We start from the raw sequence: 23,338 nt of genomic DNA, 5'->3' as shown, positions 1-23,338 counted from the left end.
AAATAATAATTACATGGAAAAGAATAAAATTGGAACCTTACCTAATCCCATATACAAATATTAACTCAAAATAGATAATAGACCTAAATATAAATCTTAAGACTATAAACTTTTAGGAGAAAATCTGGGTCATTAAACCTCAGAACACTGAAATTGGCAGTGATTTCTTGGTTATGATTTCAATGGCACAGGCAACAGAGGAGTATACAAACTCCCTAAAAAAAAAAAAATTGTATATCCAAAGACAATGTAAACAGAGTTAACAGTTACTAATAGAATGGGATAAAATATTTCCAAATGCTATATCTGAAGGTATATTAATATTCCAACTAGAAATCCTAAAAATTAACAACAATAAAGGCAAACAATACCCTTTAGAGATAGGTAAAAGACTAACATAAATAATGAATCTCCACAGATAACCAATCTTAGTTGTCTGTTGAATGGAAAATCTTGTTTCTCTAGTTCTGGAGTGTGTTACCTATTACTTCTTTGTAGTTAATCTCTTTGAGTATTTTCTCTAGTGCTGGTTTTGAAGACATAAATTCCTTCAGTTTCTGTTTGTCATGGAAGCTTCTTATTTCTCCATCTAATTTGATAGAAAGTTTTGCTGGGTAGGAAATTTTTGGCTGGAAGTTGTTTTCTTTCAGAATTGGGAATATGTTACTCCAAGCCCTTCTGGCTCTCATAACTTGGTTTGGGAAGTCTGGAGTGATTCTAATTGGTTTGCCTCTGAATGTCACTTGGCCCTTTGTTTTTGTTGCCTTTAAGATTCTCTGCTTGGCTTCCACATTGGTCATTTTGACAATTATGTGGCGTGGGGATCCTCTTCTCTGATCCTGTCTAAAGGGAGTTCTATAAGTTTCCTGGACCTTTGTATCAACCTCTTGCTCTATGTTTGGAAAATTTTCTGCTATTACTTCCTTGAAGAGATTGTTGATCCCTTTGGTTTCACTTTCTTTTCCCTCCTCTATTCCAATAATTCTTAGGTTAGCTCTCTTAAAATGGGCCCATATTTCTTCAATATCAGATTCCTGCTGTCGGATATTTTTTTCTAGATTAGAAACTATGAGTTCATTTTTGGATTGCTCATCTTCTAAGAGCGAGATTCTGTTCTCCATGTGTTCTAATCGGTTGTTTGTGCTTTGAATTGAGGCCTTTACTTCATTAATTGCATCCTTTATCTCTTTTTGGCTCTCTCTGAGTTCTTTTCGAAGCACCTCTATTATTTCTACAGTTATTTTCCTGATTTGATCTTCTAGAAATCTCTGATTTTCTGTTTTATCGGGTTCTGATGTTGTGGGGTTGTGGGCATTAATTGCTCCAGTATTATACCTCTTTCCCATGATTTCGGATGTTTGTGCCTTCTCTGGGTTCTTCCCTTGGGTCACTATGACTTCCCTTAAGGTGTTCTGGATCTCGAGTCAGTAGTATCTCAGACCCCACTACTCCTTTACTGGGTTGTATCACAGAGTCTCCGACCCAGAGAGTCGATAGAGGCTGCTTTAGATTGTGGGGGGTGCCAGGTTGCACGTTCTCCTATGGTGTGATATCTCGGCCACCGCCCCTCCCCCACTGGGTCAGGTCCCAGGGATTTCTCCTCTGTGGCCGGCAATTTGACTCACTGTTCTTGAGTACGCAGATGTAGCTGTACTGGCCTCGCTGCTGCTGCCGCCGGTAGCAATATGGCGCCGCTGCTACGCCCTCGGCTGTGGGGCTGGCGTTTTTCTTCTTGATTTTGATTTCTACTCTGAGTCCCTGCAGCGTGTGCTGAGCCCAGCCACTTGGAGCTGTAGATGCTCTCTGCGCGGAGAAATCTCGCCTAGCTATTCCGCAGTGGCTCACCTCGGCTTGCTGTGGCCGTCTGGTGAATTCGCCGCTGCCGCGGGCAGTATGGCGCTGCTGCCGCGTCTGCCGCGTCCTCGGGCGCGAGGCCGGTGTATCTCCTCTGTGGCTCTGTTCTCAGTCCGCTTTCTCTCTGGAGCCTGGTGATTTTTTGTTTCACTGGTGATGGTGTTTTCTGGCTATGAAAGGCGCTGATTTTGTGGTAATGGAGATTTGTTGTTAGCGGGGCTCTTAAGCCCCGCTTTTCTCGGTCGCCATCTTCCCGGAAGTCAAGTATTATTTTCAATCATTTATATGATGGTGTCCCAAACATTCAATAAATGGTAGCTACTGGTGGGAAAATCTAGCTGGGGACAAAAGTGGGTCCTTCTCAGGGTATACCAGTTCTCAGGAAGGCAAGTGGAAATCAAAGTCTGTTAGCATTCCAGGACTTTATTTAAAAACATCAAAAGCAGGCTAGGCGTGGTGGTTCATGTTTGTAATCCTAGCATTTGGGAGGCTGAGACAGGAGGATTGTGGTTCTCGGACTGCCTCAGCTGAGGCTCTCTTTCAAAATAAAGATTAAAAAAATAGGGCTGGGGTTGTAGCTCGGAGGTAGAATTCCCCTGGGTTCCATCCTCAGTACTGCAAAAGAAAAAAAATGTCAGAAGCAAAATTACACATCCCTTTTTTATCACTCTTTTTTTTTTTATCACTATTTAACTTTCTTGTTGAATTGACTTGCAAGTACTTGAGATGACAATTCCTCCTCCCTAAGCTATGGTTTGGTATATGTATTTGGTTTTAATAATTAGTGAAGTTCTAGTTGTGCATGCAGTAGCTTTATAGATAATAAAAATTTCATTAGAGTTACTTTGATGCAACTTTGATTATAAATTTTCCTAAGCATTGCATAAATAATTCAAAAATGTATGTGACTAACATACTTCCTTCAATGAAAATCTAAAGTCCTCTTGAATTTTCAAAGACTAAGTGTTAAATGCAGTTCTTTGTCAGGCTGTTATAAATATTTTGCTCTCAAACTGATGGAAAATGTACAGTTAATATACTATTGCAAGTACAATTGGTATTTTATAGTGATTTTCTAGCTTAGAGTAGATCTCTGAATCTGACTAGTCATTATAGCACGATTCATGTGCTCACTTTTTTGAGAGCAAATTGTTAAGAGAATAATGATTGCTGCATAGTAATCTAAATATTATAAAATGTTTCTAAATTTAATTTGCAATAAATATCTGACAATTCCTTTACATTTCAATGTCTTACTAAAATAATTTCTTAAAATAATTTAATTTCTCATTAAAATTTCAATGGATAAATTACAAAAGGTGCATTGGTTTGAATTACAAACTGGGCATGGAGAGTGAATTATTTATTTTTGTATCTCTCCATTTCATATAGATAGTGCAAAAAGTAGTCAAATTGTAAAATCTACCCTAAGCTATACAAATGCCGCACAGTAGCGACTGTACTGGGAAGAAGTATGCCAACCCTGCTAAGCACAGATTTCCTATGAGAGGAGGGGAGCCGAAGTAAGGACAGTCGTCACACTGCAGAGTGGCATCTGCCATCAGCAATTCTAAGGGGCGGAGCCACCAAGGACAGGGGTAGCTAATATTACACTCTGGTGTGCACACTTCTGATTTGCAACTCCCTCCATCGCCCAAACCTTCAGTAAAAAGTTTTTATCACACACAGCTTGTGTCGAGGTACAGCTATCTAATGAATAAAGGATGTCCTCAAAGGTGGAGAAAATGGACAGATCATCAAGAGACATATGATGGAGACCAAGCTTTCATAAGAAACAAGAAATCATAGCCAGCGATGATTCAGAGCAAGAGACCTCCCAGAATCCCTGGAGCTACTGAGAAGCATATTGGGCTTCTGATCGTACACGGGTTGATGGTGAGTCATTCTTGTTTCAAGCTATAAAAACAAGAAACGCAGCAGGCTGGAAGATGAGGACATCCAATTAGTTGACAAATGGGCTATGCTGAGAATACCTTCTTATATATTTCCTAAATGTAGACATCTTAGGATATTAAATCATGATTTTTAAAAATATAGCTGTACATATACATTTCAATTACAGAGTTAATATGTACCTATATTTATACATATTCATGAGCCAAGCTGGCCCCTTTACTCTGAGTTGCATTTTGCACAGTTGTAGATGGTCACAAAACCTGCTTTCCCTACCAAGGGTCTTGTAAGGAAGCAGCTTGAGGAAGCACTAGGGCACAAAGCATTGTCAACACTGAAAGGCACCGCAAGGCAGCGCCGGTGGAATGGAACCAACCAGATTCCGAAAGCTCAGGTTTGACTCCCAATTTGTTTGCTAACTATTTGTATAATATTCAAGGAGTCCTTGCTTTTCTGAACCTGAGGTTTTTAGTCTTGAAAAATTTTCAATATGGTCCACATAAAAATAAAAATATAAAAAATAAATTTCTTTGAGGCATTTCAGTCATAAAAATGGGGATTATATCATAACCATCCTGTCCATCTCTTGATGCCTTTATAAACTATCAGATGTAATAACAGGTGGGAACTATGTAAATTCTTGTGGTCTACATAGAAATAAGGTATCAAATGGTCTCTCTTGCAGATAGCTATATTTAATAAAAACCTGTAGTTAGAGCATTTAAATCTTATTCTATTTTAAATTAAGCAGCAGAGACTGAGGGTATCTCCATGAATGAATATCTTTCAGAATAACACAGCCTTTTCTAAATGTAGTAGCGCACTGGACCAGATATTACATTGGGAATGATGGCTCATTCCCATTATTTCACAAGGATTGCTATTAGAGGAAGGCATGTGCTTTATCAGATCATCCACGTGGAGAACAAGTCCTGAATTGAATGATAGCTGCAGGAGCACACATACTACTGGCATTAAGATTATATACCCTTCAGTGTAGTTTACTCTATAAGAAAGCTAATCAAGTTTAAACAAAAAAGTACCTGCAGCCACTTTCCCCAAACAATCTTTACTCCAGGAGTTAATTTCCTGGGAAGATAAAAAAAAAAAAAGGTGGAAAGAAATGCAATTAAGTTTAGCAAGTGATCTTGAATAAAAATTATCTCCCTATGACCAATTCTACTCTGAGGATAAAATATTTTTAGAGATGCAAATGTCTGCATTTAGTGGGAAAAGGGGTTAGCGTTCATACTTAGCTCCCTTCTAGACTGAGCTACCGTATTAGTGAGAATGCAGAGGTTAAGAGGACTACACAAAGTCGACCAGATTGTAGTAGATCATCAAGTGCACCCTAGGCCCAGTGAAAATTACAGGGGACTTTCATGAAGGGGACTTGCACAGAGCCGTATGGTGTTAAGTTATACTTTCCTACACATACCAGTTCCCCTGCTACCCATTTCAGAAAGTAAATATAACAGGGCATGGTGGCTCACGATTGTAATGCAAATACTTGGGAGGCTGAGACAGGAGGGTTGCAGGTTCAAAGCCAGCCTCAGCAACTTAGTGAGACTCTCAGCAACTTAGCAGGACCCTGTTTCCAAATATATATATATATATATATATATATATATATATATATATATATATATAATTAGGTCTGGGAGTGTAGCTCAGAGATAGAATCTCCCTAGGTTCCCATTCCTGTACTAAAAAAAAAAAAGGCAAATATGTAGTTTTTCTCCTTACTATCTGCCCTGTAGGTGGTTGTGATGGTCAGCGAGAGTGGAGACGCTGAGAGCAGATGCACAGGTGAGCGCCCTGCAGTCTCTTGTTGGACTAAAACGTCAGCACCTTAAGTCAGTCTCTGTAAGAGGACTAAAACATCAGCACGGTAAGTCAGTCTCTGTAAGAGGACTAAAACGTCAGCACCGTGTCTCCCTTGAACTTCACTTTTTAGGCCTTCAGACACTCCTGGCTAGGGGCTGGTTTGCTTCCAGCAGCCGTGGGAATCCTCAGGTTCGGCTTTTGCCCAGAGGCAGCTGCAACACAGTCATTCTCTGGCCTGTCCTCCACCCCCATTTCAGTAATAAAACATCTGCTTGAAAAGGCGTAAAGCAGGCAGGTGAGTTGAGTGGTGCTTAAATTGCCTGCTTTAATTGAATACCCACTTGTGGAATTCAGGTTTATGCAAGGTATAAAAGAGGGAGGTAGGAGGAGGCAAGGGTTCTAATCTCCCCCTCAGTACTTTCAAGCTGTATAACCTTGGGCAAATAATTTCTGAGTCTCAGTCAATTAATCTTTAAAGTAGAAATAATGATACCTTGTTTGCTTAAAGACAGGGGAATGGAACAGAAAAATCTCTTCAAGGTCTAATCTAGATTCAAGAAACCTAAAGATAATATGAGCTTTTCTCAAGGGAAGGCATCTTTTTTTTTTTTTTTTTTTTTTTTTTTTTGACAGGGCTCCACTAAGTTGCCCAGGCTGGCCTTGAACTCTAGAACCTCCTGCCTCAGCCTTCTGAGTAGCTGAAATTACAGGTGTGTGCTACTGTGCCGGGAAGAGATGCCTTTTCTTTGTTTTTCCTTTTAATACTGTATTTCTTAGATGTGATTTGCTGCCTGAGCATAGAATATGAATAAATTCACAGCCCTTTTTAACTATCCGAGACAACTATTCAGATTATCAGAAGTGTAAGGTCTCCCTCGGCTCCCTGAACTAATGTTGACATAGATGTGACTAATGGTAACCTACTTAGACCGTTATCGTCCTCACACACTTAGCCATTTGTCCCAAAGCACCCCATTAGTGCCGGGGTGATGAGGTCCAAAGGAGATTCCTCCCTTCAACCAAGACCTCCTTCAGAAGGACTCACACTTCTGCCTCTATCATGGATGGCGAGCTGGTTGCTGGTCCTTGCGCTTGTTCAAGTGAGTCCCAGCTGACTCCTCTCCCCCCCCCTCCCACACACACTACTTTGCTGCATATCAGCCCCTGAGAGTGGAGAGAAAGGCCACCGTGTTTTTTTGTTTTGTTTTGTTTTTACCAGATTTAACAGAGGGGTTCAGATAATACATTTGAATATTTTTCTTTTCTCTCAGAAGCCTCTTTAATACCTGTGTAAAATTTTTCACCCTACTCCCAAGACAATCATCCACCCTCCATGTTGCCAACAGCAATGGTTGGGCACTTGTCTTCTATCTACCAAGCTAAGCAGGCACACCCCAACAAAGATGGCTTGGTGGTCTCTACCACTAAATGTAGAAGCAACTGGTAAAGACAAATCTCTGTCTCACCAGGGAAGTTTAGAAGTTTGGCACTCTCTTTGGCATTAATGGACTAAAACTTTTTAAATAAAGACTATGCTGTTCCTTATCTCTACCTTATCACAGATGGGAGTGTGGTGACAAGTCATTCACTGAGTGAGCCTGCTGCTGGGTTGGAAATGTGTCTCCTGTCCTCAGTCTCTGACCACTGCTGTTCTAGTTGTATATTCAAAGCAGAGCGTGTGGCTTTCTGAATTGTGTAAGCAGCCTCTATTCCAATTAAGGTTTATCCATCATTAGCAGGGTGAGAGAATGCCAGAGCCAAGGGGATGCATGTGTTGAGGGGATGCTAGGGTGTGTGCTAATCATCAGGTGCCCCAAGTTAAAAAATATTACATACATACATACATATATATACATATATATATATATATATATATATATATGTCTTTAATATGGACAAGGACACTTTCCTAATCTTCAGTTGAGAATGACGATGGACGCTTTAGGACCACTCTGACATGTGTAATGATGCTGTTAGTCTCTGCTCAATAGTCTTTCCTCACTTCATAATGGCTTTCCAATACGTTCAGAATAGAAAATAAATGATTTTATCAAGCATTTTATCAAGCATGGGATTTGGATCCACTGATGCTGTCATAACCTAACCTTTAGCATATACTGGTCTTTAAAAAATCCTCACAATAGCCAGTCGTGGTGGCGCATGCTTGTAATCCTGGTACTAGGGAGGCTGAGACAGGAGGATCCGGGTTTGAAGCCAGCCTCAAATACTTAGGCCCTTTGCAACTCACTAAGACCCTGTCTTAAAATAAAGAATAAAAAGTAGGTCTGGGGATGTAGCTTGTAGGTAGAATGTCCCTGGGATCCATCCCAGGACCACACACAAAAATAATAAATAAAAGATCCTCACATTAACCAACTGAGATGGGGCCCTTGAATCCACCTGAAGTTTGCTTCTCAGTAATTTTTTTTTCCACAGCTGGTCCTTTGTCTTCAGTTTCCTGCTTAAATATCACTTCCTCCTAGAAAGCTCATATAACTGCTCCCCTGAACTAGTTCCATCACTCTTGTTACTCCTATCTCCCTTGCCTTATTCTTTTTTTTTTTTTTTTCGGTATTGTGGATGGAACCGAGGGCATTCTACCTCCATGCTACACCCCAACCCTATTTTTTAGTCTTTATTTTGAAACAGGGTCTCATTGAGTTGGAAAGGCCCTCACTTAGTAGCTGAGGCTGTCTGTAAACTGTGATCCTCCCGTCTCAGCCTCCCAAATGCTGGGATTACAAGAGTGAGTCGTCACGCCTGGCTCCGCGCCTTATTCTTATTCATAACATTTAGCACCACCTTTATATAATGTTCCTAATTATTGAAATGTTTGTCCATCTCTCTCCAGGCTTCTATTGTTTACTGAATCAGACTGGGCTCAATCAGAAGAGAAAGTAATTTGAACAATTCAAGTTTATATAAAAATTATTCCCTATAATGTAGAATTGGGACAAAGAGAGAGTGGTAAGAAGTAAAGAGAATTCTAGTACGTAAAGAAATAGCAGATATTAGAAGCAGCTACTATACCTAAAATTAGGAGACATACCCAAAAAAGAGCTTCTCCAAGGTCCAGACATGCTAGGGCTGAGATCCAGGCCTTGCTTGAAAGGGTACACTTATAGCTCTCTGAATAGTAGAACCTGCTGGAAATGTGGCTTCTGGAACTTTCTAGAAACCCACACTCCAGAATTCTCTGGAAATCCATCCTCTAGGGACACTGACTCCAAAACCACCTAAGTACTCCAAAACCAAGCTGCTAAGTACTGTTGCTTTCTATTCCTCCTTTAGGAGCCTGCAGAGCACTGCACATCAGAACCAGGAAGCAAACCCTTTCCAACTGCATTGCCTTCCTGCCGCCCTCTATTGACAACGTTTTTGTATCAGTTGGAAAATGTTTAAAGGGCCCAGATCCATTTTCTCTGAACCAGTAAATAGGGTGAGTTTAGAGCAAAGAGCCAATAAATCAATAATGGTCATGTTTGTTGCCAAATCCCCATATTCTGGCATGTATCAGGTGCTCAATAAGTATTTGGTGAAGTAATAAATGAGTAAAAAGTGACATTTGCTCAGCATAAATGAGACTGGACACCCCATGGCCTACCTTCAACCTCAATGCTGCTTTTAAGCCCCTCCCACTCTTGGCAGAGCTCTATGAAGCTCCCAAGTGAATTTACAGCTTGGCTTAACAATGTGTGAAATGTGTAAGGAGAGAGCAATGGGTAGAGAGAAACTATGTCCTTCCAGAAACTACTGTGAATGACATCCATTGCCACATGGCCACAATGTGAAACATATCTAAGGGCTCTAATTTACGAGTGTACTTAAAAGTAAACATTAAAATTTCTCTAGACATTTTTCTGTTAACAAAACCATCAAGAGAGGTTAGGGGAAGGTTCCTCCTCTAAGCCCACGGTATTTAATACAGCAAAGTCTCTCATTTGTTCATTGGCCCTTTCAGTTATTACTATTGGTTTTATAATTAGAATCTTCGTGTCTTGTCCTGCACAGAACTTGCAAATATGGCCCAAATGATGCAGCAGCTTCCTATACTGACATAACATGGCATTTATTCCTTACTGCTATTAACAAATATTCACTGACCACCAAGTAGGTGCTAATCATCATTCTGGGCATTTGGAGTCCAGCCTTGAAAACAACCAAGTCCCTGTTCTGAACTTGCTAAAATTCTGACCAAAATAGAGAGCATGGGACATCCTCTAGAGGCACTATGGTGATTTAACAAACTATTGAAAAGTTCCAGTGGAAATAAATGACCAATAGCAGAATAAAACATGGTGGTTGGTGCTTTTGGAGGACTGATTGTCCCAGTATATCACTCAGTTCTTCTGCCTTTTGATTCTTGAAAATGTTTCAAACCAGTGCTGTCAGATGGAAATATTCAAACCACAGAAAGTAATATAAAAATTTCTAGTAGCCAGGTTAAAAAAGAGACTAAATGAATTTAGAAATGTAATTCATTTAGATGATATACCCTGGATATGTTGTAATTAAACATGTAATCTCTGAAACTTAATGAAATACTCTTTTTTGTTTAAAATTTTCAAAATACCATTATGAAATACAGATAACATCTCTCATTCTGGAGTGGCCATAATTCAAAAGCTACTTGTAAGATGGGCATGGCGGCACATGCTTGTAATCCCAGCATTTGGGAGGCTGAGACAGGAGGATCAGGATTTGCAGACAGCATTGGCTACTTAGTGAGGCCCACTGCAACTTAGTGAGCCCCTGTTTCCAAAATAAAGGAAAAATCGGGCTGGAGGTATAGCTCTGAGGTAGAAAGCCCCTGGGTCCCATTCCCAGGACGGCAAAATAAAACAAAAACCCACAAAGGCCACATGTAGCCATGTACTGGAGATTCAGAAAACTGCCAAAGGATTCCTCCATCCTCTTATGTTAAGGATGGAGAAAATACAGTACTTGCTGACTTGAAACATTCTGTGAACCTCCGCTTGGGGTTTTTTGGTTAAAAAACTAAAACAAAACCGGACCTCCATAGCTTTCCTTTGCACCAGCCCTCCACAGTGATCCGCCCAGAAGGAAATCCGTAGAATGTGATTCGTCTACTGAGGAAAGGGATATCATTAAGAAAAATGCTTTCCCGTTTTTGATGGGTAGCAGCATCTCGGCCAATTTTCAGGTTAGAGTAGGTAGGCAAAGGATGCTCAGAACTGATCGTCCAAAAGCCAGTTACACGAGCTAATCCTCTACTTGAGGTCCAAATTCTTCTATCTCCAAAGGTTGGGTTGGAGGTTCATTAGGGAAGGCTGCGAGCCGCAGGAAGCTGATCCCAGCTGCAAGGAGACCGAGTGGCCTGGCTCCCTCCAAGAGGAGCCCTTCCCAGCTCCCTCCTCTGGCCCGCTGGGGTCCACCAGCCATCTTTCAGGGCCAGGGTAGTCCCGGGCCTGTTTCAACCCGGGAGGAACTTGCTCTTTTAATGAGACTGAAAAGCGGAGCAGTCTTTCTACAGACCTGAGGGAGGGAGAGTTCCGGGCCGCCAGGACCGTTTTCGTCCCCGCGTGGGGGCCGGCGCCCCGTTTGGCTGCTCTAATGCAGACCCACAATCTGCGAGAATCGGGGAACCCCTGGACAGTCTCTTTGGAAATCGGTGGCCCCGCCTGTGCCTTCAGCCCCAGGGGAGACCCCGCGCTCCTCCCGCGCGACCCCAGCGGAGCGTCCTGGCGCTCTCCTCTGGAGTTCCGGGGTGGGGGCACCGCTTCTCGCCGACGCAGGCCCCTGCAAGCCGCGGGACGCGCCCCCCGCCCGGCCCACACCTCGCGACTCAGTCTGAGGCTCTAAACAAGAACTGGGGCCTGAGTCCGCGTTCACACGGAAAATTATGCCGGCTCCAGCGGCGCGTAAAATTGATGTGAACCGAACGAAGTGGGATCAGCGCGATCCTCCCTCTCTTGTCTCAACAGGGGTTTCGGCGCGTTACACAAGGCCGAGCTTGTCTCTTTAAGGAGACATTGGACCCTAATTAGTCCGCATTCCTGGCGCGGCCTCGAAGCGAGGGGCCGAGGCTGTTTAGGTTGGCAGGAGGGGGGTGGAAGGGAGAACCGGACTCTGAAGATCTTCAGACCAGCCTCCAGCCTCAAACGCCCCTCCACCCCCTTTATTTGTTGCCGCCACCGCCGCCACCAACACCTAGTTCTGAAGATGCAGCCGGGGCAGCGGCAACGGCAGCCGCCGCCGCTCATCCCAGCCCCACGTTACTTTGATTGACAGCTGAACAAATGTTTCCCGGGTTCGAACGCTCGCGCTAAGGAACGTCAGCCAAGGCAAAGCTCCGCCTTGGGCGGGCCGTCTCCGCCCCGCCTCCGCCAACCCATCCCTCTCCGTTCATTGGACAGAGCTAGCCGCGACGCCCGGCCCCCACGTGGGTTCTAGACTGGTCGGCTCCTCCTCCCTGGCTTGCCATTTGTCAGCAGTGAAATGATGGGCAGTAACACAGAACGGCGATTAATGTTCAGCCATCTCTGATTGGTTGCTGGAGACGCCTACAGCGCCAGGGGAGGGCGGGGCGCTTGGAGAGCGCCCCAGAGCGGTCGCGCGGCCGGCCGGTGATTGTAGTCCATCTGGTTGGCTTCTCAGCTACGGTCGCCCGGGGCGGACTACATCTCCCGGGATGCTCCGCGGTCCCCCGCGGACGGTTGTGAATATGTATCAGAATGTTAATGATTAGCTGCTGCTAAATTTGGTCAAAGAAGTCACCTACACAGAGCGTGTTGTTAGAGCTGTTCTGAGCGGGTGTTGGGGCTGTTGGCTGCTTTCTTCCCCCCTCTTACACACTTGTATATTATTTTGAGGCTGTGTTCGCAGAGTTTGAAAGGAGAATTAAGAAAAAAGCCGCAAGCGTTTCACTCTTATTTTTGTAATCCCCTTCAATTTGGGGTTTTTTAGAAAAAAGACAAGAAAACAGGAAGGAAGAAAAATAAGGAAATGAGATGTGGTCAAAGAAGCTAAAAGGTGCCTTTTAAACGATCGTTGCCGTGAAGTGAAAAAAAAATCTCCAGAGAAACCAAAAAAGCACCGCGGAGACCTCTTCCGAACCAGAGGAGTTTGTGTTTGCTCTTAGGGAAGAAGAGAGATCATTCATTCGGAGGAATAACAGCCCATTAAAAGGCAAATAAAAAAGTTTGGAGCGGGCGCGGAGCTCGGGCCGGCGGGCGGGCGGCGGCATGCGCGCGGCGGGCCGGTGAGCGCGGAGCGGGAGCGGCGTCCCCGGAGCCAGCCGGCGCCCAGCCCGCCGCCCGCCCGCCCGCCCGCCCGCCGCGGCCGGAGCCCATGAGCCGCGCGCCGCTGGCCGGCGCAGCCCGCTGAGTCGGCGTGGATGATCCGCGACCTGAGCAAGATGTACCCGCAGACCCGGCACCCGGTGAGTGCGGCGCGGCGCGGGCCGGGGACTTGGAGCCATTTTCTTATTGTTGTCTCGGAGCCCGGCCGCGGCGCAGCGGCGCCTCGCCTGGCCGGCCGCGACCCCGCGGGGCGCCGAGCGCAGGGCCGCCGGGCGCGGGGCTCGAACCCGCGGAGCCCGCGCCGCGGGGAGTGGGCGCCCCGGCCGGCCGCGCTCGCTTCCTGCATCTCGCCGCCTCTGATGTGGCTAATTAAATGTTTTATTGTTGTTCTTCAGGCTCCGCATCAGCCCGCTCAACCCTTTAAATTTACAATTTCCGAATCCTGTGATCGGATTAAGGAAGAGTTTCAGTTTTTACAGGCTCAATACCACAGGTAACGATATTGACTCTAGCTGATCCTCCTGTTTGCTTAGCTCTTGTCGTCTGCCCCCCACGTCCACACAAACACGCCCCCCCCTTTTTTCCTTTATCTTTTTTTGGCCCCGCAAAGGTATTATTATCATTTTTTTTTCCTCCCCTGTGGACACAAAGGGCAAAACAAGGCCTCTTTTTCCTTTAGGCAGGTGTAAGGAAATTAAGCATTTCTTTTTACTCCGGTAAATAAAATAAAGGAACAATCGAAACTGGGGAGACTTGGAAAACGCTGAGGCCAAACTTTCCATATTGATTTATTGGCGCCTGGAGAATGGAAGGTTGGGAAGATTCTGGGGCCTTTTGACTTCTTGGTTCTTTATTACTCTGGGCTCAATTCCTTTTCACTTCTTTCTGCCATTCCGCTGAATAGCTGAGCGCCCTGGGAAGTAGCAAGTGAGCGACTTCATTACTTTTATGCTGAAAAAAAAATGTTTCTCTTAGAGGCAATTATTAAACATAAAGCGCCTTTGAAACATGTTTCTTTCGCTGGCTTTTTTTTTTTTTTTATTAGTGAAGCCTAATTCTTATTTCATAAATGTAAGAACCAAAACAAGCCACTAAGCTAGATCAAGACTTTGCCCCTGGGTGGTGGTATTCAACTTGTCTGTGTTTCGGAGGGGGGAAAAAAACCCATCATTCATAAGATTGCTTGATTCATATTTTCATTAATATGTGTGTAGGACATTAAAGAAAAAAGCCTCCCTTGTGACATTTTGGGGGATTATTTGTGCTCATATATGTAGTCATTGTTGTTGCTTATTTCCTTGTTCTTGTTATATTAAGTGAGCTTGGTGAACATTCAGTTCTGCATAAGCTCCAGAATTAGACTGACTAGACGGTTTATTTCCTTAAAACTTAAAAAGCAAGCCCCCAAAAAATAGAAAAGAAAAAAACCCCCACATTCGATCCTTATTGAGGAGGCAATCCAGGCTAATCCTAGTCACCCTTTTCTCTCCTTTTCCCTTATGAGATTGTGTTTAAAGTTGTTTGGTGTTTGAAGGTGATCATTTAGAGGAGGCAGTGTGTGTTTAGATTTGAAGGATGTAAGTTAAGTTCTGCATGGTACTTAGATTATCCTGTGTCTTGAACAGTCTGAAGCTGGAATGTGAGAAACTGGCCAGTGAGAAGACTGAGATGCAGCGGCATTATGTCATGGTAAGAGAACTGTGTCACAGATTCAAAGTACCTATTAGTTTAGGATACCAAAAGCAAGAATACATTCAAATTGCTAGAGGCTGCAGGCTAGATCACAGTGGCCCTGACAGTGCAGTTGAGGTTGTGGGAATGTATCCATTAGCAACCTGTAATTCTAGGATGTTTTAACTTGCTTTTGACAGCTAACTAAGCTTTGATTTTAATTTTCAAAAAGTTCAGCTGCATGGGGTGTAATTTTCTGTGCTTTGTTTCTGCAAATTGGAAAAAATAAAAAACAACCTCATTTGTGTTTTGTTCAGTTACAAGCAAAATGTTTTTGTTAGTGGTTTTCTTTGTTGTTTTATTGCTCTTTCTCTAAACAATCTTAACCAGTTTTTCTATATACTTTTAAAATTTTAATGCATCTTATTTCTTTTAGAGTTACAGCTAGGAGACACCAAGACACCCTTTTCAGTTTTTTTCTATTTTTTATGATATTAAATTTTTGTACATGTATTTTCAGTTTCTGTTGTGTTATATTGGCTGAGGAATGGTCATTTATCCCACCAGAATTTCTATGGCAGTTATGCTACATCTTCAGAAAAATCAGATCTGTTTAAGTAGGAAGCATATTTTTATGATTGTTCCAAAAAGCTCCAGAGTATTGCATTAATTTATTTTCTGTGAAGCTTTTATGCCTTGAATGTGTGACTACAAGCAGTACACTAAAAATGATTCTGAACTCTTAATAACAAAACCTTTTCCAACCATTCTTTAGAGTGCCAAATTTTCATCAGCTTTTTTGGGATTCATTTACTTATGAGGTATAGAGACAATTGGAGATTGTTAAGAATGCTGTGTTTAAACATAATATACATTTTTTAATTTTATAAGTTACTGTTTTAGAGTCTATGTCGAAGTGGCATACGGCTTATTAGGCTAAAGTAACTGGATATCTATTCGATTTATTGGCATAAGTATTATGGGTCTTTTGGTTTAGGTGAAGCTTTTATATATGTTGGTTTTAAACATACTTGGGGCATTTTGAGCAAACTAGGGAGATTATTTGATGAAAGGCACAAATTTAATTGCTTTTCTTTCTTTGACAGTATTATGAAATGTCCTATGGGTTGAATATAGAAATGCATAAGCAAGTAAGTTATTATTTTTTATAATCATTTTAAATGACAGTAATACTGGTGCACTTTGAAGAGAAAATTGTGTTTGCAGTTTTCTTTTGTATATTATTGTGACTACTTGTATTTTAAAAGACTGGGTACTGGAGGAGACACCTTTTTTTTTTTTTACTGTGGTTCCCCATCTTTTTTTGTATTACACTGATTTTAATAATTTAAAATGTTATCTTAAATCTGAATGCACATTTAGTTTTATATACTTTCAAATCTGGGTGCTAAATTAGAAAATAGATCTTGTTTTTCTTTTGAAAGAATTGCTTTATTTTTGGGGCATTGCAAACTTGGCCAATAAAAGCTTTCCTTTGAAATTATTAAAAATAAAATAAGTTGTATGTAGACTTCATTGGCTCAGTGTGAAAGAATGGATGGAGGGTGAGCTTGGAGGATCAAAATGAAATCTGTGGAGCTACAAAAGAAATTGATGTAAAATCCTTGTACTGGTCCCCTGAGACTACTTAGTTGGGTCTCACCAGGAACTGTAACCGTTACTTCCAAAATTTGTACAGAGTAAATGAGCCTGATAGTAAGATGTGATAAGGTTCAACACTGGGTCTTGAAACCTAGTAATTAATTCAACCCCTCCCCCCCAAAAAAAGGAAAGAAAAAAATTGTGATTAGTCGGAAAGCATTGAGAGAGGTATGACTCAAACAGGCTTCCTATTTTTGCAGAAGACCAAATGAAATGGCTTCGCTTATATTTCCCAGACAGGAAAAAAAAATTAGCATATATATGCTGTAAATATGAATCTAAATACCCTGTGGCAATAATTTTTCTAAGGAAGCACTTACTTTTAGTGATCTCCTGTGGAACTGCTTCAGGTCTCAACTGTTTCAGAAGAGGTATATGTATGTTTGCCTGCTGAGAAGATGACAAGGGAAAACTTCATGCTTTTTGTGTTTTATTTATGATCAAGGTGGATGTCATTACATTCTAAGTTTAGAAAGGATGAAGTGACCACATATTATTAGACTTTTACTATTTGTGGATTGTTTTTGGATACAGTTATTCACTGTGGGCTCAGAATATACCCACATTAATAGATCTAAAAAGATGACAGACAGTAAAGGCAATCAAAATTTGGGGGAAAATGAGACATTACTTAAACTGAGCACTTCTATTTCAGATACTCTTTTACTTTGCATGCTATTTGGTTATGCTAGTACTAGCATAATATTAAAGTTTGAATACTGTGGGTTAAAATTACATTCTTCTACATCTTTGCCATTTCTGTTTTGATTTGCAAAGTAAAACCCTACTACTTAAAGTATTCAAGTTTACAGAGGGACTTCACTTATCTCTTACAGGAAAAATTTAGATGATCAGAATGATATAGTTTATTAATTATCCTCATTATATTTCATTTTCGGTTCGGATCTTGTACATGTCTTTTTTTGTCCCCCACCCAAGATTAATTAATGTCTATTTAAAGATTGGACCAGATGACTAATGTCCTTTTATTTCTCTGTCTCCTGTCTATCTAAGCACTTAGGTCTCCTTGTACCATCTTCATTTCTGAAAAGCATATAGCTTGTATTTGGCTGTTTTTTTTTTTTATGTGAGATGCCTTAATTTTACACATCTTATACCTCTATAATTCTGTCATCTTCTTGTCCAGCTGGCCTCAAATGCCATCCATTTAAAATTGCGAAGAGTACATTTTCTCTTTTTTTCCTCTTGCTTTTAAATTCAATCATATCAAGAATCCTGAGGGCAGTTTATCACATTATGAAATACAGACAGCCCTGCAAACCACCTACTTATTATATTTTCTTTCTTTCTCCCCCTTAAGCACAGAGGCATATCAGTCTTTATTTGTTTTCCTAGGCAGACAGCCTTAGTTCCTCTTAGCCTCTCTTCCAGATGTACTCACTGGATACCCTTGTAATGGAAAGCAGCAATAATGCAGGGAAGTTGCCCTGCAGCATAATTGGGCCTACTTCTCAAGATCGGGTTAGGCTTATTCACTTATTAGATTTGTGTCTCGAAGGGTTCAAGAGTAGGAGTCCCAGGAGTCCTTGGAAGTACCCTAGTAATTGGTGGCCCTGATATTTGAAACCTTTGTGTATTTTTTGGTTAACGCTCCTGTTCTTTTTGGCTGCAGCCGGCCACAGAGTATTTATTTTTAGAGAAAATTTTCACTGGAACAGAAAATGACGGTTATGATGGAGTCATATCTCTGTGACTTAGCAAATTGATAAAAGTATGATAGTATGAAACAGTGACATGAAGGGTGGGGTCCATATTCTCTCCCCTCCCCTTTTTGTGTGATGCTTATCTCACTAGTCACCCTGTGTTGATTCTGATGGAGAACTATAAAGTGAAACCTATGGGGAATTTGTCATTCTGAAATGAAAGCTAATGTAATTAGTACCAATTAAAGTACATTTAGCAAATTGGATTTAATCTTAATTAAGCCTGCATAATGTTGCCAATTTTTAACAATTATGTTTGAGAACATAATTAATTTAAATTTTGGTAACTGAGTAAATAGCATTAGTCTGGTAGAATTAGTAGATTTTTTAAAAAAGGGAACTCCACGACATGACATGGAATTGGAGCATAAAATATGACTGTAATTCCTGGTAATCTTTAGTAGGATTGATAGAACTGAGCAGATGAAGCTAAGAAACAACCCAGGAAAGTTAGGGTGGAGTGTTCTGGGCTATAATGGGAAAAAATGCCTGCCACTCTCTTTAAGTTGTAGTGTGACAATGAAGATGACAAATAGGACATGGTTAGAAATGGCAAATGCTTCGTTGTGATGTCTTCAAAATGGCTTATTTTTTTTTTAAATTAAAGAATATTGGCTTTTATTCCCTAAAGATTTTCCTTTGTTTTCCATAGTTGGCTCAAGATTTAGTTGTTGCTTTGTTTTGCTGATTGTGCTTTATAAATATAGTGTGGCTTCTGAATAGGTCAGCAGCCTAGGGCAGAGCAGGGTCATGCATGCAGTAGATACCTTTACTAAATGCTGCTTGTTTGCATCCTTTACTTGTGATGCTGTAATTGAAAAGAAATCCCCCCCCCATGAAATGTGACAGTAGCTGCGACTACTCTAAAAAATGAATATTGGTGGGGTGTACACCCTTGTAATCCCAGTACTTGGGACTTAGAAGGCTGAGACAGGAGGTCCAAGGGTTCAAGACCAGCTGCAGTGACTTAATAAGACCCTGTTCAATATTAAAAAAAAAAAGGCTGGCTCAAAGATAGAATGCCCCTCGGTTCAATTCCCAGTAACAAAAAAGAAAAAAAAAATATTGGATGTAGATTAGGAACAAACAATAAATATGCAAATTGGTTTAGAGAAACTTAAGTGAGCACACCACCTTTTTAAGAGGGGAGAAAGGGGGGTCTCTGGAGTTTTTTTGTATAGTGTTTGAAGTTTAGAAATAATTTCGAAACTTATAATACTTAAAATCAAAGTGAGTACTACACATGTGTGTGCATATCTATACATTTGTATATGTATATATACGCATATATATGTGCAAATGTTATTTTTTAAAATCAAAGCAGGAAAACTTCCTGTTTCACTCCAAGACATGTACATTTTATTACAAGACTGAGCCACAACCATTTGAGTGCTGCTAAAATATTAATTGAATAGAAATGAAAGGGCCTTGCCAACTGATAGGATATCATAATCATAGCCTCTTTGGTCGATGGTAAATGATGATAAATGACATTAGGAACCTTTTAGCAAACTGTAATAACTACAGGGAGGGAAGCAGTATGGATTTGCATTATATCTGATACCCTCTAGTACCAAGTGGATTGCCAATACTGCTTGTTTAGCATTTTCTAAGGGCAATAGGATATTGATTTCTGACTTACAAGGAACAGCTCTATTTTCACCATTGAAAAGTATTGCAGGTTGTTAAGAAGAAATTGACTTGAAGAGGCCGACTGCTGCCCATCATGGAGCAAATAAAGCAAAACTGCCGAAGCATGGTAGAGCAGCGAGACGGGCCCTCAGCAATTTGTTGCTATTAATTTACCATGCTCGACAGCAAATCAATCGGCATCTACTTCATCTGCTGGAGAAAATGCTGTCCAGGGCAGATAAAAGGCTCAGCATGGTACAGAGAATAGACTGGATTGGCCAAAAGGAGGCTGCAGTTAATGTGTAAATAAGTGAAATCAAGGCCAGTGTTGCAGAGGAAGCTGTTGTTAATTAGGTTGGTGCTTTTTAGTGAACTATTTTAGAAAGCTGCATAGGATTTGCAGAATAAGAAGAGATTTATTGAGGTTGAAGTAATATAGGACTGGCTTGACATTCCAGCCTTGAATGTGCTTGATTCTGGGATGCAGTAAATTTATTTGGGGACAATGCATGCAGTAGAAGTCAGTTCGTTTAAAGTTCTGTTTAAGACAGATTTCCCTTAAGATAATTTTTATGGTGAGGAGGGGGGCATTGCCAATTTCTTGCATATATTCTGTCTTTTATAGTCTTAGATTTGGAAGAGTACATGGAAAAGCAGGTGATGGTATATGTAGGCAAAAATATATTCTTATATGATGACTTTGCCTCCCAGAAATGAATGTATTTGAACTCTGTTTACTAATGAAAAGGAAGCATTGTCAGAGGTGAGGTGCTCTAGCTGCAAGTATTAAACCAATGAACATTTTGCTGACATAACTTTCTTTTGCTTTATAAACATTAAGAAACAATCTAGAGGGGCTTAACAGATTTCCTGCTGGGCTAGAAAATCTCAAAGTGAAATTTTGATGACTGCATAAACTACCAAGTTAGGAGTTTGTGTATTGGGAGGGAGGTTGTGTTTCTGCTTTTCATTTTTTAAAAGCCACCCTTTCTACAACTGCTTAACCTCTGATAATATTCCACAATTAATATTAACCAAAGGGAGGTTATTGCTGGTAACCCCTCTTTCATTTAGATGTTTTGGGATAGGGGACCAATTATACTTCTTTTGAGTAAATCTAGATGTATGTAGATTTTAAATAATATTTGTGCCAAAACTGTCAGAGGGTCTAGCATTGGAACAGTTAATAGTAGGTTGTAGCTCCTTGGGTAGGACCCAGTGAGCTGTTACAGGCCCTGAAAGAGAAGTAGATCTGGAGAATAAAGTTTTAATTCTTTAGTGGAAATATTTTCTGAATACTATGGGCTTCCTGTTCTTTTCATCTCAAATATTAGATTTTTAATTTTGTCTTTCTTGATGTTCAATAGAATATCTGTAGGCTTTTTCATCTAAAGCAGTGATTGTTGAATAAAATTAGCTTCCTTTCAATGGAAGTGAATATTATATATCTTGTGTGTGCTTACCATAGATCTGGGCATACTGCCAACATTTTTAAAAATTCTCACAATAATCCTAAGGAATTATGTCCAATCAAAAGATGATTAAACTGGGTCATATCTATACAAGGTGATGGGTGGTAGGTTCAGGACTCAGGTGATTTTACTTGGGGGGACATTTCCTGGGAGATGGGGTGGCCATGAGAAATTCAGGCTTTAGCTCAGTCCTAGAATAGGGAAGTCCTGGGTGGGTTTGGATAGTCTCTGGGTTGAGCCCCCATCCTACTAAGATTAGGGAATTCTCTGCAACTGCCTGGAGTTGGGACTGGAAGGCTCAGGTGAGGTTCTCTATTTGGGCTGCTCTCAGTGGTTGAGGATGAGGGTTGGTTTTTTTCTCTGTGTCCCACATGTGGGTGAGAAGAGCTACTTGCTTTATCAAGACAGAATGTTTCCTCCCAATGAAACTTGTTTCTCATTTGTTTACAAACTTGTTCTTCTTTTTAACTTTTATCTTTTCCTGTGGCTTCTAAGATTGTGTCTAAAGACAAGGGCCTGTATGTTAATCATCATCTTGTGGGTTTCTGAAGGGGGAAATTGGAAGGGGAAAATGTGATGTTTTGTGGCCTCTTTGTAGTTCAGAAAGAGGTTCTTAGATGCAGGAAATCACACACGATTCAAACTTTTAAATGAAGGCAGATGTTTTGCTTTTAATGTTTAAACAACTTCTTTGCAGCATTCAAAGGGATATTTCATTCTCACTGCCACTGAAATCCTGCTTGCATGTCTTTATATTTATCATTTTGAGGGGCAGAGTTCTTTGTATTCAGATCATATCTGAGGCGGGTTGGACCAGTGAACGAGGCAAGAATGAGGTGCGTCTTGAGGAAACGCTTCTGTAGCTTCTGTCAACGTGAGGCCTGTTGTTCTTCACGTTCTTCATTTACTCTTGCCTAGAATCTTATTTTTTATTTTATTTTATTTTTTCCTGTTTGCACTATGGAATGAGTAAAGGGAGCTAGTTGGGAATTAAGTGTTAAAAATGTGCATTTAGAAGTTATTTGTTTTTTTTTTTTTGTGGTACTAGAGATGGAATCCAGGAGTATTCTACCTCAGAGCTACATCGGCAGCCCTGTTTTTTATTCTTTATTTTGAAACAAGGTCTCACTGAGTTGCAGTGGCTGTCTACGAACCGTGATTTTCTTGTCTCCGCCTCCCAAATGCTGGGATTACAAGCATGCGCCACCATTCTCAGCTTTAGTATTTGGTTTGAAATGAGAAAAATTTTATTTCTTTTGATGTTACCTGATCGTCTGGTTTGTCACTTTAGGATGGTATTAACATTTGGTGCTAGAAAGAGTAAAAAGATGTGCTTTTTTCTTGATTCTTTCCTTCGTCCTCTTAAAAAATAACTGCAGCACTTTGGCAGTGGTGGCAGATTCAGTGGCCTTGAACAGGCTAAGTTATCATTTGTATAAGCCGGGCTGTTGGAAAGAAGCAACAGACAACGTATTTAGGCATGGGCAACTGAGTATTTACACTGATAATGACAGTTTGCGAAGCTTAGGACTTATTCTAAGTAAGTACATTGCAAACAAAGTTTATGAAATGATTACTGTTAAGGGGAAAGGGCCTCAGAAGTTTTAGTCAAAGTGAAGGAGCTGTTTTGACTTTACCTTAGTAACAGCTGTCAGTGATAGTTGCTTTCTGTCTGTAAAGAGGGATTTCGCTGGCATTCACCACTACAAATCTATATACCCTCTCTGTTTTCATTGGAATTGACCCAGTGTTGACGCCAAGCCTTTGCTATTTCTGTATCAGCAAGCCAAAACGTAGCCTCAGAGAGGTGCCGTGTTTAACCTCTATTCCGTGCAGTGGTACAAACGGGCAGCTCAAGTTGTGGATTTTTTTAGTTGGCTTCTCAAAGAAGCAAAAGGATAATACTCCAGGATACCCTTTGGGTACTGTGTGGGTCGTTATGTCATCTCTTGAAGATTTTGCTCATAGATAGCTCAAGATTTCTATCATGGAGGGAACATCTGCATTTCAGGGAAAGAAGGGATAACTTCTCTCCCAGTGTAGTATCAGGTTCTGTTCCCAATCTGGGCTGGCTGTGGTATGCTTGGATTTCTGCAGGAACCTGCCACTTGCAGCAGCCTAGGCAAGAGAGAGGTCGGGAAAAGAAGGGATTTTAGCTTTCTGATTTCCTAGCAGGTTCATTTCATTTTATCGTAATTAGGATTCCTTTACTCATATTTTCTAATTATGTATTCTGCTTCTGAATGTCTGTGGATTCTTGTGGTTACAGAATTTAGAAAGGTAAGGAAATATAACTGGAAAGAATGGTGATGGTAGAAAT

General features: G+C 41.0%; 1 protein-coding gene across 13 annotated transcripts in view; it reads left to right on the top strand.

The window, feature by feature from the left end:
- Positions 1–12,952: 12,952 nt before the first annotated feature.
- LOC308272016 (transducin-like enhancer protein 4) overlaps positions 12,953–23,338 on the top strand; it is a gene marked incomplete at both ends in the record, with an annotated part of 152,038 nt that continues 141,652 nt past the window's right edge. For all 13 annotated transcript variants that reach the window (XM_080708762.1, XM_080708761.1, XM_080708755.1 and 10 more), the window contains 4 exons: positions 12,953–12,997; positions 13,253–13,350; positions 14,483–14,546; positions 15,635–15,679. In XM_080708762.1, coding sequence (XP_080564888.1) covers positions 12,953–12,997; positions 13,253–13,350; positions 14,483–14,546; positions 15,635–15,679 — 252 coding nt within the window. The remainder of the gene's footprint in view (positions 12,998–13,252; positions 13,351–14,482; positions 14,547–15,634; positions 15,680–23,338) is intronic.

This window comes from Muscardinus avellanarius (assembly GCF_963383645.1).
Source record: "Muscardinus avellanarius genome assembly, chromosome: 13".
In the NCBI taxonomy this organism is placed as follows: domain Eukaryota; kingdom Metazoa; phylum Chordata; class Mammalia; order Rodentia; family Gliridae; genus Muscardinus; species Muscardinus avellanarius.
This window is presented reverse-complemented; position numbering and strand designations above follow the sequence as displayed.